At 38.6% G+C, this 13,652-nt stretch overlaps 1 protein-coding gene across 4 annotated transcripts; it reads left to right on the forward strand.

Annotated features, from left to right (window-relative positions):
• Positions 1 to 3,181: 3,181 nt before the first annotated feature.
• Positions 3,182 to 11,329, forward strand: LOC132257218 (calcitonin gene-related peptide type 1 receptor-like). 4 transcript variants are annotated; one of them, XM_059754046.1, is made up of 10 exons: positions 3,182 to 3,374; positions 4,362 to 4,472; positions 4,610 to 4,716; positions 4,815 to 4,906; positions 7,183 to 7,309; positions 7,737 to 7,963; positions 8,564 to 8,737; positions 8,813 to 8,936; positions 9,155 to 9,277; positions 10,282 to 11,329. In XM_059754046.1, exons 1-10 carry the CDS (start codon positions 3,266 to 3,268, stop codon positions 10,519 to 10,521), a joined length of 1,434 nt encoding a protein of 477 aa, XP_059610029.1. In that variant the 5' UTR covers positions 3,182 to 3,265; the 3' UTR covers positions 10,522 to 11,329. The 4 variants fall into 4 exon arrangements, with proteins under 4 accessions (XP_059610029.1, XP_059610032.1, XP_059610031.1 ...); XM_059754049.1 differs by having other exon boundaries at positions 9,543 to 10,397; XM_059754048.1 differs by having other exon boundaries at positions 9,941 to 10,397.
• The last annotated feature ends 2,323 nt before the right edge of the window (positions 11,330 to 13,652 follow it).

Genomic DNA, 13,652 nt, shown 5'->3' on the forward strand with positions numbered 1-13,652 from the left:
AAGTTTTTAAACGCAAAATACTCAACTTTGATACAAAAAAAAGAATTATATTCCCAATTAGAAAAGAGATAAAATTGATTTTTCTAAGTAAAATATTTCAGAATATGTCTCAATCGGTTGAAACGGTTGAAACAGAAGCTTCTGCAGTGTAAATATTTAATCACTTCCAATTTCTGACACTGCCGCAAAGCTGTACACCGCTTTCGACCACAAAATCACCCCCTTGTCCCACAAAATATGCCACGAGCACTTTCCAATCCCTCCTAGAGTTCCATCTTGTCGTCCCTCCTTAGTTCGCCATACGTCACATTTTTCCTCTCGCGTGATATCATTTACAACGCTAAAATTCCCCTGCAATATTTACGTTACCATTATAAAAGTCTTCTTCTTTTATATAGAAAAATCTAAGAGGATAAGAAGCGTGAGTGACAAGCTAGGAGCGTTTCAGGGCTTCGCTTTCGCGCATAAACATTTTCACATAAACTGGATATTTATTGAGAAATACCCGCCACACAATGTGTCATCGTTGGAGTAGATAAGAACTCTTCATATGACTTACTGTCTTCATTACATCGCAAGCCCAAAATACACCGTGTCACATTTATCAATGAAATTTATGTAGATTTTTTCACCCATCGCAGAAACAAAAACATCCCCGAAAGCGAAGCAGAAATGACAGAATGTGATGTTGAAGTGCGGTGATAAAGTACAATCATAAAAATATACAAAGTTGTGCATGCAGAAATTGCAATCACTCCATATCTAATGCTTTTCTGTGATTTCCAACCACTATGAATACAAAATGGGGACATTTTCACCTTTCACATGCATTGCATGAAAGTCACACACTTTTGAGCTTTCGCCCGAAGTTTAGGTGATTTCAAGTGTTATGACGTCAAATGATGACAATACTTGATATTTTTATATTTCTGTCGACATGCGACAAGACCGAAAAACATGTCGTAAAATATTTTGACGAAGTGCAAGTTTGTCTCGAGAGCGCTCGCAAAAATCGTCACAATGGCTCTTCCCAGGGGCACGTAGAGCATCGTAATTTTATTATCACATTCACCAACAGTGCAATCGCAGCGGATCTTGACAGAGACCTTGACTTTACCACAAACTGGCGGGTATTCATTAAACGCCTGGAGATTGCATTATGTGTGATTTTTCGCGAGTGAAGCAATTTCACCAAATGACTTACAATATATTCACATATTATTAGCGGAAAACTTCCACCGCACTTGACGAAACACCCTTCAAGACTTTTCCTTCCTTGTCTTGAATTGCAACACTTTGGCGAACACTAAAAATTGCTCACTTTCAAAGACTTTTCCTTCCTTGGCGTTGGCGAAACTTGCAATGATTGCGATGCGGATATGTTTGTATGTATAATGTTGGAAAATTTCAACTGGCAAATAAACAAACTTCGACGTGGTTTCAATGTTTCTCTTCAAGATGTGGAGGAAAAGGAAAAATATGTACATATTTGCTGTGATCTCGAATTTCACAAGAGAGAAGGTATAGAATTCTTGTGACCGGAAGTTTATTTGAATGCCTCTATCGCATTCGCCACATCTTATAAACAAGACATTATTCCACCCTTATTTACTATATCACCATGGAAGTTAAACGGTGGCATTTTATTCAAAGTCACTGAATCACAGAAACACATCCGCACGAATATAAATTGTTGTTGTTGTTGGAAGATTTCGAAGATGAATTGTAACTTTGCCAAGAATTTTTTCCCATTTTTTATTATTCATCTAACAAATGTACCAAATTATGCGAGTGCGTAGTAAAAAGTCCAATAAATCATTGATATTTTAGGTGTTTTCCAACTGCTGGAAAGTGTGGGAAAATTAATTACCACCATTTTTCACTCGTTTCACAGACAAATTGCAACACATTCAATTCACAAGGACAAAAAGAGTGGACTTGTTGCAAGGGAATGTGGCATTAAATCTCAGCGCACAGCCTCGAATGCAATTAGAGTCCTGAATCTGTACTCAGAACTCCAAATGAAAAAGCTGGGGATAAAGTTTTAACACACTTCGCTCTAAGCATTGCAATTCAATCAGATTGTACGTGATATAATTGCCGCCAGCGTTCTGCTGCCACATGGCAAATGTACAACATTGTAAGCTCAATTTCTATTATCCCCATATGGAGTAGCGCCAATTGATTAAAATCAATGCCGATGCGGCGCTCTTTTCTCTCCTATGCAATTCACCGTAAATCGATTTTCGCCGTAATTCGCCCACAATCCCGGGCTTTCACATCCATAAGCCCAGCTCGCATTTTCATGCTACATCACTGATGATCAACACAGAGTCTCGAAGCACGCTCTCTCAAAACTGATTGCCAACAACTTACCGCTGAGACATAAATTTATTCCGCCGATTATTTCTTCCAAGTCATTGTAATTCAATTGCTAAACGAAAATCCAGCAAGTTTAGGCGAAAGCCAAGGGGGAGATATTATGGTGAACAGCTTTACGGTGAAATATTTAGAATACTTGCACTGCAAAAGCTTCTTTTTCAGCCAAATGAGGCATTTTCTTAAATATTTTACTTAGAAAAATCTGTTTTATTACTTTCTAGGTTATGTTATTAATTAAAAAGCCTAAAAATTATCAAATTTGCATTTAATCTCGGAATACTCCACATTATCTTGGTAGAATTGAGCATCTTTGCTTGAACCAACTTCATATTGATGGAGACACAGGTTGAGAAATCAATCATAACCACAAAAATGACTCTTTTTTTAAATTATTTCCACGGTCTGTGCATCAAAATGGCAAATTCAACGGAATTATCTTGTAAAAAGTGTGTAATTTACTATATTTACTCATTTCCAGGTATAAAGGGTTCAAATTAGTTCAAGAAGAAGTTGTTAGGCAGAATTCATAACCTCACAATAATGACGTTCAGAAGTACCTCAAGTGTCACAGATTTCAGGCATGTTATCTCCTCCTTGGCAGAGGCAAACGAGGAGTTATTGTGGGGGATTTTTCTGCTGCTAATTCACATTGATTTTCCCCAAGAGGATAATAAAGTCCTCTGCGAGTTACGTGATTTTTGCTCCTCCCAATGTAATAAAAGGAAATCAATCGGGCCGAAATATTTGCTTTAGTGCGGGGAAAAGTTATATTCTTCTTCATCTCTTTTTATGCATTTCATCCCGGAATTATCGTCCACAGTGAGGGACAGAGGCTTTTCTCTGCGGACAGAGTCCACCAGCTGAGGAGGGCACAAGAGGCAAAATGATGAGTTCCAGCTCCACAACCACGACCACAACTGAACATCCGCTGGTGCAGAAGCGCCTCGAGTGTCTGGAGGAGCTCAACAAATCCACCAGCACGATGGAGGACGGTGAGCTTAATTTTCACTTAAATTCTATCACTAGCATGACATTGTGGCGTTTGGGGTGAGTCTCGCAAGGACGGAGAAATGGAAGATATATGTTTCATATCCCCAGTGGGATCATATGAAATATAAATAACTTTCAATAAATGCCCCAAGCGATTATCTCAATCCTTCGAATACATATATTGTTTGGGGAATTCCCCGTTGACTTCCTGTTCTATACATAGACTGTTCCATCTCACTTCACCCGCCACTTTTCATTTTGATTGAGAGTCAAGGAAGGCGACGGGATCAGAGGGTGGTTCACGCCATCATCGCAGTCTGCCGTTGTATATTTGTCGTTTGGGTTGTTTTTCATGTGTGTTAAATTCAATATATATAGCAATTGTCGTTCGGGGGCGTGGAGAAGGTGTCATAGAATAACCACAGAGTGTGACAGAGAGTGTAAGTGGGAGAAAACAGCCCCATTTCCAACCGCGCTCATTCAATGTAGATCCTAAATGCGCCGCAATCAATAAGAAAAAGCTCTTTGCTGGAAACTTTGGCGCTACAGGTTTTTCCCATTCACTATAAATCGCATTTGGGCGTTCAATACACACAAAACCTGCGACAATTTTCAACGAGTTTATATAACTTGTTTAACTATTTTTATTGTTGTATTTGACTCAAATAGTTTACATTGCACTGCGATATTAAATTTAGAGAATACTCGAGAATTTTGCTTTTGCCATATATTTATTTATGTGCATGTCACATAAGCATTCCTGCTCGAGGATATCCGGATGCAGGAACAAATTACATTTTCATCCTTATTTGTATTTCACGTGCACTTCAGCGCAACATAATAGATTTTGCATATCATTCACAATAAGTTGCCGCCAGTGGAGATGCTTTAAATAACAAATTGCACTCCGTGACTGTGAAATTCTTCAAATATTGGCGGTGTTTGGTGTGTTTTGCAATAATTCCGTGTTGATATCATTTGCTGAACAGGCACATATTGTCCGGGAACATTTGATGGATGGCTGTGTTGGCCAAACACGCCAGCAGGAACCGCAGCATTTGCTCCATGTCCAGAATTCGTCACAGGTTTCGATCCAGCACGTAAGTTTGATGCCCACAAATATGTAAACTAATTGCCATTGAAAATTACCAGCTGAAGAATGTGGCAAAATAGTTGCGCCAGTGTTGAGTTATATTGTCCAATAGCAGCACTTTGTATATTTTGTAATGAAATGCAGGTTATGCCCACAAGGAATGCAGTTCGGATGGAGTTTGGTATAAGCATCCTCTCACAAATAAAACGTGGTCCAACTACACAACGTGCGTTAATTACGATGACTTTGAAGTAAGTGCCTTGATATAAATTGCCAAACTTTGCCGTAAATTAGTTTCCCATCGAAGCCAATACAAACTTGTTCTTCTCTGCTCACTTATGATTTTCAGTGGAGGCAGCAAGTCAATTTAATATATGAAACAGGATACTCGATATCCCTGATTGCCATCCTGCTGTCTTTAGTGATTTTAGGCTATTTTAGGTGAGTCAAGTGCTAACATTTTCTTGTTGATTACCCTGCAATCCACATAGGCACATCCCTTTCTGCACTCGCTTCTCCAATTCCATCAACACACACACAGAAAGCTGTTTAATGATGAAAATGTTGAATTGAAAGTGACTCACTTTCGCTCTGACTCGCTCTCTGCAATCAAATCAAGCCATTCTCCATGGGTGAAATATGGGAAATGTAAATACTTTCACTCACTCACCATCCCACTGAAAATCTGTAATGTGCTATTCTGAGTATCTCCCTATTGATTTTTAATCAGTCCCTCCATCATATGTATGCATGTGTGTTCTTTAAACATCCGATAGGTCGTTGAGTCTTGTTGATGGCATAAATACAGAGCACACGAGGCGTCATTCAAAAGGTTGTCGTTACTCCGCAGAAGCGTTCTTCTACGGCTTCCCACTCTTTTGTCCCACATCATTCTCTCTTCATTCACAGAGCACATTGATGTTAATTGATTTTTCATGCAATGCCACATATGCATAGGAATTCCACCCCGAGGGCGAAAGGGAAGGGTGGTGAAGACAGTTGGTTTGTCTTATCATGTGGCAAAAGTATGAATAACTTAGTTGACCTACAAAATCATTTGATGTCGTTTAATGTGCTTTTGAATAAAATGAGAGCTTTGCAAATCGACGGGTGAATTGAAAACGATGAAAAGTCCAATTTTCACCATTTTCACCGTACATTTTATCTGCGAAAATTGCTTCAAATTGCAATCAAACGCATGAAAACAGTTCTTTGATAAACACAAATTAATTCTACGCTTTAGGGATTTTCCACTCTATTAAAAGACTATTAAGAAAGAATTTTGGAAAGTAATATTTTAAAATTTTTCAATTAAAATCAATTAAAATAGTCAGAAAAATATTATTTCAGAGCAATATTAGAATTCTAATAAACGATTGTAAGGATTATTGAGGATTAAGCTAAATTTCAACTCAGACTTTTCACAGTTTTCGATTAACTCGTTGAAATGGAATGTTATTCAATGTGTGGATGATATTATTTGCAAAAAAGAAGTGACTTTTTCCCCATTTTTGCATGCCAATGGACACTATTGATGTCACAATGCTCAATTCACAGTGTGAATTTGCTGTGAAATGTGAACATCTCAATTTACTATAGCCGTGATATGTATACTTCCGACATCCCGGCGACTCCATCTCACAATATGGAAATGTGCACAGAGAATGTGAGGTGTGTAGCGAGCATTTTCGCCCGTGAATCAATTGCAGTGGCGTCAACGGTGTTATTTGTAACAAATATGGAATCTGAGCGTCACTCGTCTTCCCTTGGGATGTAATGCTTCATCTGGTGACACGTGGAAGTGATTAATAACCCGATGGCATTGCAGCTATGTATACTTGAGTGTAATTCATATTAGGTGTTACAGACTGTGATTGTTCAGAGTTCTTGTGGGGACTTATTTTACAGGATCAATCCTTGTCACGCAATTGGATCCCATTAATAATCTCATGAGGTCACAGTAATTACCTCAGATCGTTAACAAAGGCAACAACAGTTTCCCTCAGCATTGATGATAAGTGGAATTTGCATTCTTTTTTTTGTGTGTGGAAATCACATAGAGAAATGATAAATATGCACATTAGCAGTGTCAAAAGCACAGTGAGTCTTCTTGAAAAGCTTTTCTGTCGCCTTTCAAGGTGAATGCAAATATTCCCACGTTGTGCTTTTTATCAAAAGAAATCAATTCACACCCACCAAAAGGGACACAAAAGCGATTCTTGAAGTGTTTCGTATCCGGGCGAATTTGCTGCATTATCACGAGAATTTATTATAATGTAACACCGGATATTCCTAACTGGCCCTTTCACTTTACTCACTTTTTCATCATTTTATTTATTATGTATAATGTGAGAGGAGGAATTATATGTATACGTAAAAGAATTTCTGAGCACGTATATCACGAAAACTGAGAATTTCCGCATCATGAATGAAATATTATACGACTTCATATAACCATTTCACATTATAATCCAAAGAGCCAGATTATAATCGTAAAATAATTCCATTTTCATCGTGACGATGTGGGTTAATAAATATTAATGAGATCATATTTTTATCCATTTTCCCACCACTCCAATTCGTCAGATATATAGTCTGTTTTATTGTCAAAAGGGATGTGTTCTATTTCTCCTTTTATATCATCCCCTCATCGAGGGTGTGTACTCAGTCAAACAGCTTTCCTCACAACTCTGTGAATGCTAAAATTTATTCAACAGGTCCCTCAAGTGTTCCAGAATTACATTACATATGAATCTGTTTTCATCCTTCGCCGCCAACAATTCCCTGTGGCTGCTCTGGTATCGAGTCGTCTTAGGATCACCAGAAGTTCTTGAGCAAAATGAAGTGAGTCATATTCACCATCTTCACGTCACGTTTTCCGTTTTGCATGCTGTATATGTGGGAATATTTGTTGAGCATGTGCTTTTCCTTTGGCACCTCTGGCGAAGGAAGACAGCCTTTTTCTCGCTGTCTTGGCAGAATATCCGCTCGTGCACCGTCTTTCTGAATTTTATTAGCCTGATTTAGGGATAGAGAACAGACGATATTAACTATAAAGAGCATATTTTAAAATTCTAATCTGCTGTAAGAGTTATCCTGTGTGCGCCAGGAGAGTGTGTGTTTACACGCGCCTGGCGGTATTTTCCTTCATTTTATAATAAAAATTCAACAAAAATTCACGTAATATATGGATGTATGTAAATGCGAGAACGCACATTCTGTAATTCGCCATTGCCAGAGCAGAGAGTGAAAATATTATTCATTCATATAGGCTGGCTGTGTCGTGCTCCACCTGGTGCTCCACTACTTTCTCCTCACAAATTACGCCTGGATGCTCTGCGAGGGCTTCTACCTTCACACAGTCCTCGTGGCGGCGTTCGTGTCGGAGAAGAAGCTCGTGAAGTGGCTCATTTGGCTGGGATGGGGCGCTCCTGCCATTGTCATAGTGCAGTATGGACTTTTAAGAGGATTACACGGAGATGAAACAGACACAGTGCAGTGAGTTCCTCCGCCACACTTTGTTTCTCATTCATCACTGAGAAGAATTTATAATTCCGGAGATCTACTCATTTGAAATGTCTGGATTCAGACATATCAAATGTGCGGAAATTAACACATTTTTAATGTGTAGAAGATCGCAAATTTACATAGTTGGAATGCACTTGAAAATTACTAGATTTCTGCTCATTTTGAAAATGTGCAAAATTCTGCACATTTTCATATTTCATTACAACATTTTTGTGTAGATATTTGTTGATCCTTCATATTTCCTTCTGAGTATTCTGATGTTCTATTAGACATTTCAAATTGTCATATAAACCTATTCAATCCACACATGCGAATGTGTGAAATCTACACATTTGAAATGTCTAGAAATCCGTGTAGGAAATTTTTCTCTGTGAATTTTCCCCCACAATTCACCCCGTAATGCACAACTCATGAACTCCATGAGCTGCAGAACAGCGCATTTGTCTCCGTAATATTGAATTTATCCCTCACTAATCCGATAGCCCATGAAGTGAGCCATCAGCAAAGTTGCAACTACACTAATTTCACTTATTTCTTAATCCCACTTCATCGTGCGGCGCTGAATGGCAGGTGTTGGGCCAATGAGACGTCGTACACGAACATACTTGTTGCACCTGTGGTCATATCGATGCTACTTAATCTCCTGTTCCTCTGCAACATTGTGCGAGTGCTGCTGCTGAAGCTCAAAGCGCCGGCCGGGCCACAAGGCGGAGGACCTTCCAGGACCGTGCTGCAGGCATTCAGGTCAGCACTCTTTGCCCATCGCTGCAGAATCATCCCAAGTTTTCCTTTGATTAATTAGTAAAATCGCTCATTCAGGGCCACCCTCCTTCTCGTTCCTCTTCTGGGTCTGCAGTACATCTTGACACCCTTTCGTCCGGCGCCGGGCCATCCGTGGGAGCGCGTTTACGAGACTGTATCAGCTTTTACGGCCTCATTTCAGGTATAGCTCTTTATTAAAGTGTTTCTCTTCCCTCCGTCGGCGGCCCTGTAAAATATTTAATCACCCCCACTGAAAGGCTTAACATTTTAAATGCTGTGCAATTATTCAGGAGCATCTTGAATTTTTGCGCTAAAGCACCTCAAAACATGATGATCCTTATAAATTGATAAAGGTTATTTTTTCTCTCGCCACCCTCAACATTCTATATGTATATATAGGGTTTGTGCGTCGCCTCGCTGTTCTGCTTCTTCAATGGCGAAGTGATGGCTCAGGTCAAGCGAAAATGGCGAACACTGTTTTTTCGGCCACGGGCAAATTCATACACGGCGACCCAAGTTTCGGTAAGTAAAGTTGTTTAATTAATGCCTTGGAATATAGAATTAAATTCAGCCAAGTTCAAGATCCCCGAACAACGAAAGAAAATTTATATAAGTCAACATTCACAAAGCACAATATTAGACTTGTTGAAGGAGAATTTTCGTACAATTCACTTTGAAATTTCTTCTCTCTGCTCTGTGTTCTCGACTTTGTTCCTTCAACCCTTCCATCCGTAATATCACACACATGTGACGCTTTCTTGGATTGCGGTGTTGTGGCACCACAAAGAAAGGGATTCCATGAGTAAATACCAGCTTTCATGTCAATAGATCACTCAGTTGCATTCTGCGAAAAGGAAGTACAGCATATTCAATTTTCTGCAGAACGTATTATTGCACTTTAGAGAAAGAACATGCATGACAATTTTCTCTGCAATGTCCAATTTGACATCATGTGATTGTGTACAATCCTTGCAAAATATATTGTATACTGAATTGCTATTTGTATTACTGCGTAAGAGAGCATTTTGCCGAACTTGTATTGTGGAATCTCTCGTGGTTTTATGCTAGAGAAGAGATTTGAATTAACACACAAAATTACAAGACAGTCACACAAATGTTTAGACTTTTTTCTTCAAATCAAAAGGAATCGATTAAGATGTGTTAATTTTTTTCATTTCATTTCAGTCGGATTTTTCTCTTTAAGTATATATTATTTATTAATTTGAATGCATGCTTATTGCAAGTCTCTTCTCTACACGAAATCATTTATACTTCTTTGAAACGAGATACAATTGGCTAGATAGAGAGAAGATGGAAAGCATTGATATAAAGTAGAGGAATGTACGATGTGAAAGGTCACCAAGAGAGACTTCTCTAGAGGAATTCACAGTGTTGTAGATATTAGATTCGACCATCACGTAAGGTGGATTTGGTTAATTTCAATGTAGCCGCTCGGCTTGCAGTTTGTGCGATGTGCTCCACAAGTTCCTGGTGAGGAGAAGGTCTGACTAACAGAGTTGAATAAGAGCGCAGGTAACGGCAGCTCCGTGGACGATGATAATCACAATGAGCGTCTCGAATTGGTGACAAGAACACAAGCGGTCACTCACCAAGAGGACGCCAAAGAGTCACTCATTCACCACGAGACAATCGCCGACAACATGAATCCCTCCACCAGCACAACGGCCAATGGAGGCAGCCACAAAGTGACATTCACCAGCAACACAAATCCATTGCCACCGTCGCCAAGGGATGATCATCTCTAGTGGAAATGTCGTCCATCGAGTCAAGAGAAGGACGCACTTTGCGGCTCTACCGCAGAATGAATAGAAGAAAATGCTCTTTCAACTTAAAACGCGGGGACAATTCTTAGGAAAAAAAACACAAACAAACCTCCAAAGTGCCATAGATTTAGGGGTGGGAAAAGAAGAAGTGTTGAGAAAAAGATACTGAATTTTATTGCGTGTATTTAGAAGATATTTAGAACTTTTATGAATGAAAATAGTTAGGAAATTATTGACCATTCTCAAGAGGTTTGTAGTCATCATTCTGAAATGGAAATTGTGAGGCAACTCGTGAAAATACTGAAAAATATATATATTTGTGATATATTTTTCTCTGACTTTTGTTCAAGGGAGAGAAATTTTGAGTTTCATTAATTTTCTTTCCTAAGAAAATATCAAACTGTTGAGTTCATGAATGTTCAGAGTAAATTGTAACTACAAAAGTATAATAAATATACTTTAATGGATGTTAGAAATAATCCAATCACAAGAGGCAAAAAAATCATCAATTTGAAGACTCTAAAACTCCTCTGCAGACATTCAAGACAGCTGAAATGCCTCTTGTGATGAGCAGAAATTAAAAGGAAACGAATTTAATGTTACTACGTATTTAGAAGATATTTATTGCGTCTTAATACAATGTGAAACAGGAAGATATTCGTGTACATAAATTACGCTTTAATTTAATGATAAACTGAATGTAAAACTTTGAAGAGTGCTTATCAAGAAAATATGAGAAAAAAATTGTAAAAAATGTGTCGATAGAAAATTAAAAAAGTTGCAAAATGAAGTGGAAAAGAAATGTCGTGTGAAATATGCTGAAAAAAAAATAGATTATGGAATAAAAAGTATTTTGATTTTGTATGTTTTTTCTAAGCTGGCATTTTAATTAATTTTCTGTCACTGCAATTTGTGCTTTAGAGAGTCTCTTGCGACTGTCCCGACGATAATTTCACGTGTAAATTTGCAATTGAATCGAGAGCAAACAATATTGCCAAAACAGTTTATTGCATAATCATCTCTATATATGTGCAAACAATTTATTCCCAAATGATACGCTATATGCACAGAATCAATTTACTTTGAAGCACATAAATAATCAAATGACATCGAAATTTATTTATTATGGGGAAATAATAGCTGTCACGCCCAAAATATTTCGACGATTACGCAAAATTAAGCAAAGGCTTTTCCTCACCCTCCTTCGAGATATTTATTATTTGAGAAAAATTCACGTCCAAAAATACCCTTACAACCTCGTTGTTTCTTTTTCTCCTCCGTCCACCGGCGAAATTGTTTATTTGCATGGAAAATAATAATGGAAATAACATCGGCCTCAGCAACACAAGTTGAAATAATGTTGGAAGAATTGTGTGGAGTGATTTTGTGCAAAAGGAAAGTTTAAATTTCCCGTGAAATTGAATAAATCTCGGATTTCTTTCACTGCCACAGCCAAAGTCTTGTCAATCTCTCTCTTTCTGCATCATCCGAGAGCAATGACTAACTTTATCATGGCAAGAAATGAAGGAAGAGAAGTTGAGAAATTCGAACAAAAAGATTCACATCTAAATCACCTTCACGACGTCCCTCAAATCCCAGACAAAGTTGATGGTGAGAAGAGAGACAAGAAGCATTTCCCCATGGATGAATAGCACATTAGGGATTTGATTTGTTCCGCGAATATGGGAAACATCTTTATTCTTGCTAAATTAAATATTAAACATATCGTGAAATATCCGAGGTCACTTGAAAATTTAAGGGTCACACTTTTACTGTGGGAAAGAAGTGGGAATGCTTCGTCACCTTCGAGTGGTGGATGGTGAATTTAATTCGCCAAGGGGCCATTGACACCGCCAGAAAAGTCTCATTGGTCAACATTTTCGCACAAAATTCACGCACTTCGGTAAGTAAGAATGTCGCTTAAAATTCACGATAACGCAATATCTTAGGAAAAATCCATTAGAAACTCTCTTTGAGTTTGTCTTTTTAGCTCCCAGAGTGATTGATTAATTATGCAGGAAGTTCTCAAGGAGAAAGTTTTCAATTAGCACGTTTGGAGCTTTTCTCGTCGTCGTCGCGCTGTGAAGAAATGGATGGAATTTCTAAGATCCGTGGATGTATGAGATTATTTCTATCATAGCAATTCAACAGGTAGAAAAATACTCCTTTTTGGAACGTGAGTGAAATGGATATTTTGCGCTGGGAAAAATTTAAGACAGTGTTAGGGAAATAAATTGTTTATCTGCAAAGCCATTGTGTCTGGGTGCTTTCAAATTGTACAATAATCCAGAAGATTACAGGAATCTCTCCTGACAGTTCTTGGTGAAATTTAATTTTTACCTTCTTTATCAGAGTAATTCTACACTCGACCTGACAACACACCATTTCATCCCTTATCACTGGTTTCACCTTTTCCCTGGGCTTTTGTGAGAGTTGAGCTCACCTTTCTCGCCCAGCCTCTTTGACTCCCGTGGAAATCCCTTAATCATTAATCGCTCCGACACCTTCTGTATTGCACGCAGAGTTTTATACTTCCCAATGTCGCAGTGTGTATATGGAATATCGATTGAGGGTTGGGAGAACTCCCCAAGCGGATCAATCAAGTGGAAATTCACGTGCTCAAGGGACGGGCCTATGGATGAAAAACATAAATTCCTGCAGACATCGGCGATGGGAGGGAAAAAAACAAATCGAATGTCACATATTGTGTAGCCCATGTGACGATGGGGATGAGAAAGCTCTGGACCTTCGTTGTCGAACATCTTCATGTGGAGGAAACGAAGGAAAGAAATACGCCCGGAGGCGATCCAATTGATTTGGCGAATTGCTTGTGTGAAGCTCCCCGTGACTTTCATCCCTCTAATTATATTTACAATTCACAATGACATTTCTCTTCCAGCTCATGAACTTTATTCCCTTCGTCATGCCTCAGCGCGGCGTGCCGGAGTTTGCTTGAGCACTTAAATGGGTCAGTCAGTAAGCCCACTACTTACACACGAGATGATAATAAAAAGTTAATGAAGGGAATTATTCATGGCACGAAAACCTCCCTGGCTGAACCGCAAGTCTTTGTCTATATCGTCTACGATGTTTACCTATGAGAGGAAATTTCT

The sequence above is a fragment of the Phlebotomus argentipes genome, unplaced genomic scaffold (assembly GCF_947086385.1).
Source record: "Phlebotomus argentipes unplaced genomic scaffold, Phlebotomus argentipes genome assembly contig_42, whole genome shotgun sequence".
NCBI lineage: Eukaryota > Metazoa > Arthropoda > Insecta > Diptera > Psychodidae > Phlebotomus > Phlebotomus argentipes.

Coding starts and splice junctions, on each gene's coding strand:
- LOC132257218 (XM_059754046.1), top strand. CDS start 3,266: ATGATGAGTTCCAGCTCCACAACCACGACCACAACTGAACATCCGCTG. Junction 4,907..7,182: donor GTGATTTTAGGCTATTTTAG/GTGAGTCAAGTG, acceptor TTTATTCAACAG/GTCCCTCAAGTGTTCCAGAA. Junction 8,738..8,812: donor ACCGTGCTGCAGGCATTCAG/GTCAGCACTCTT, acceptor TCGCTCATTCAG/GGCCACCCTCCTTCTCGTTC.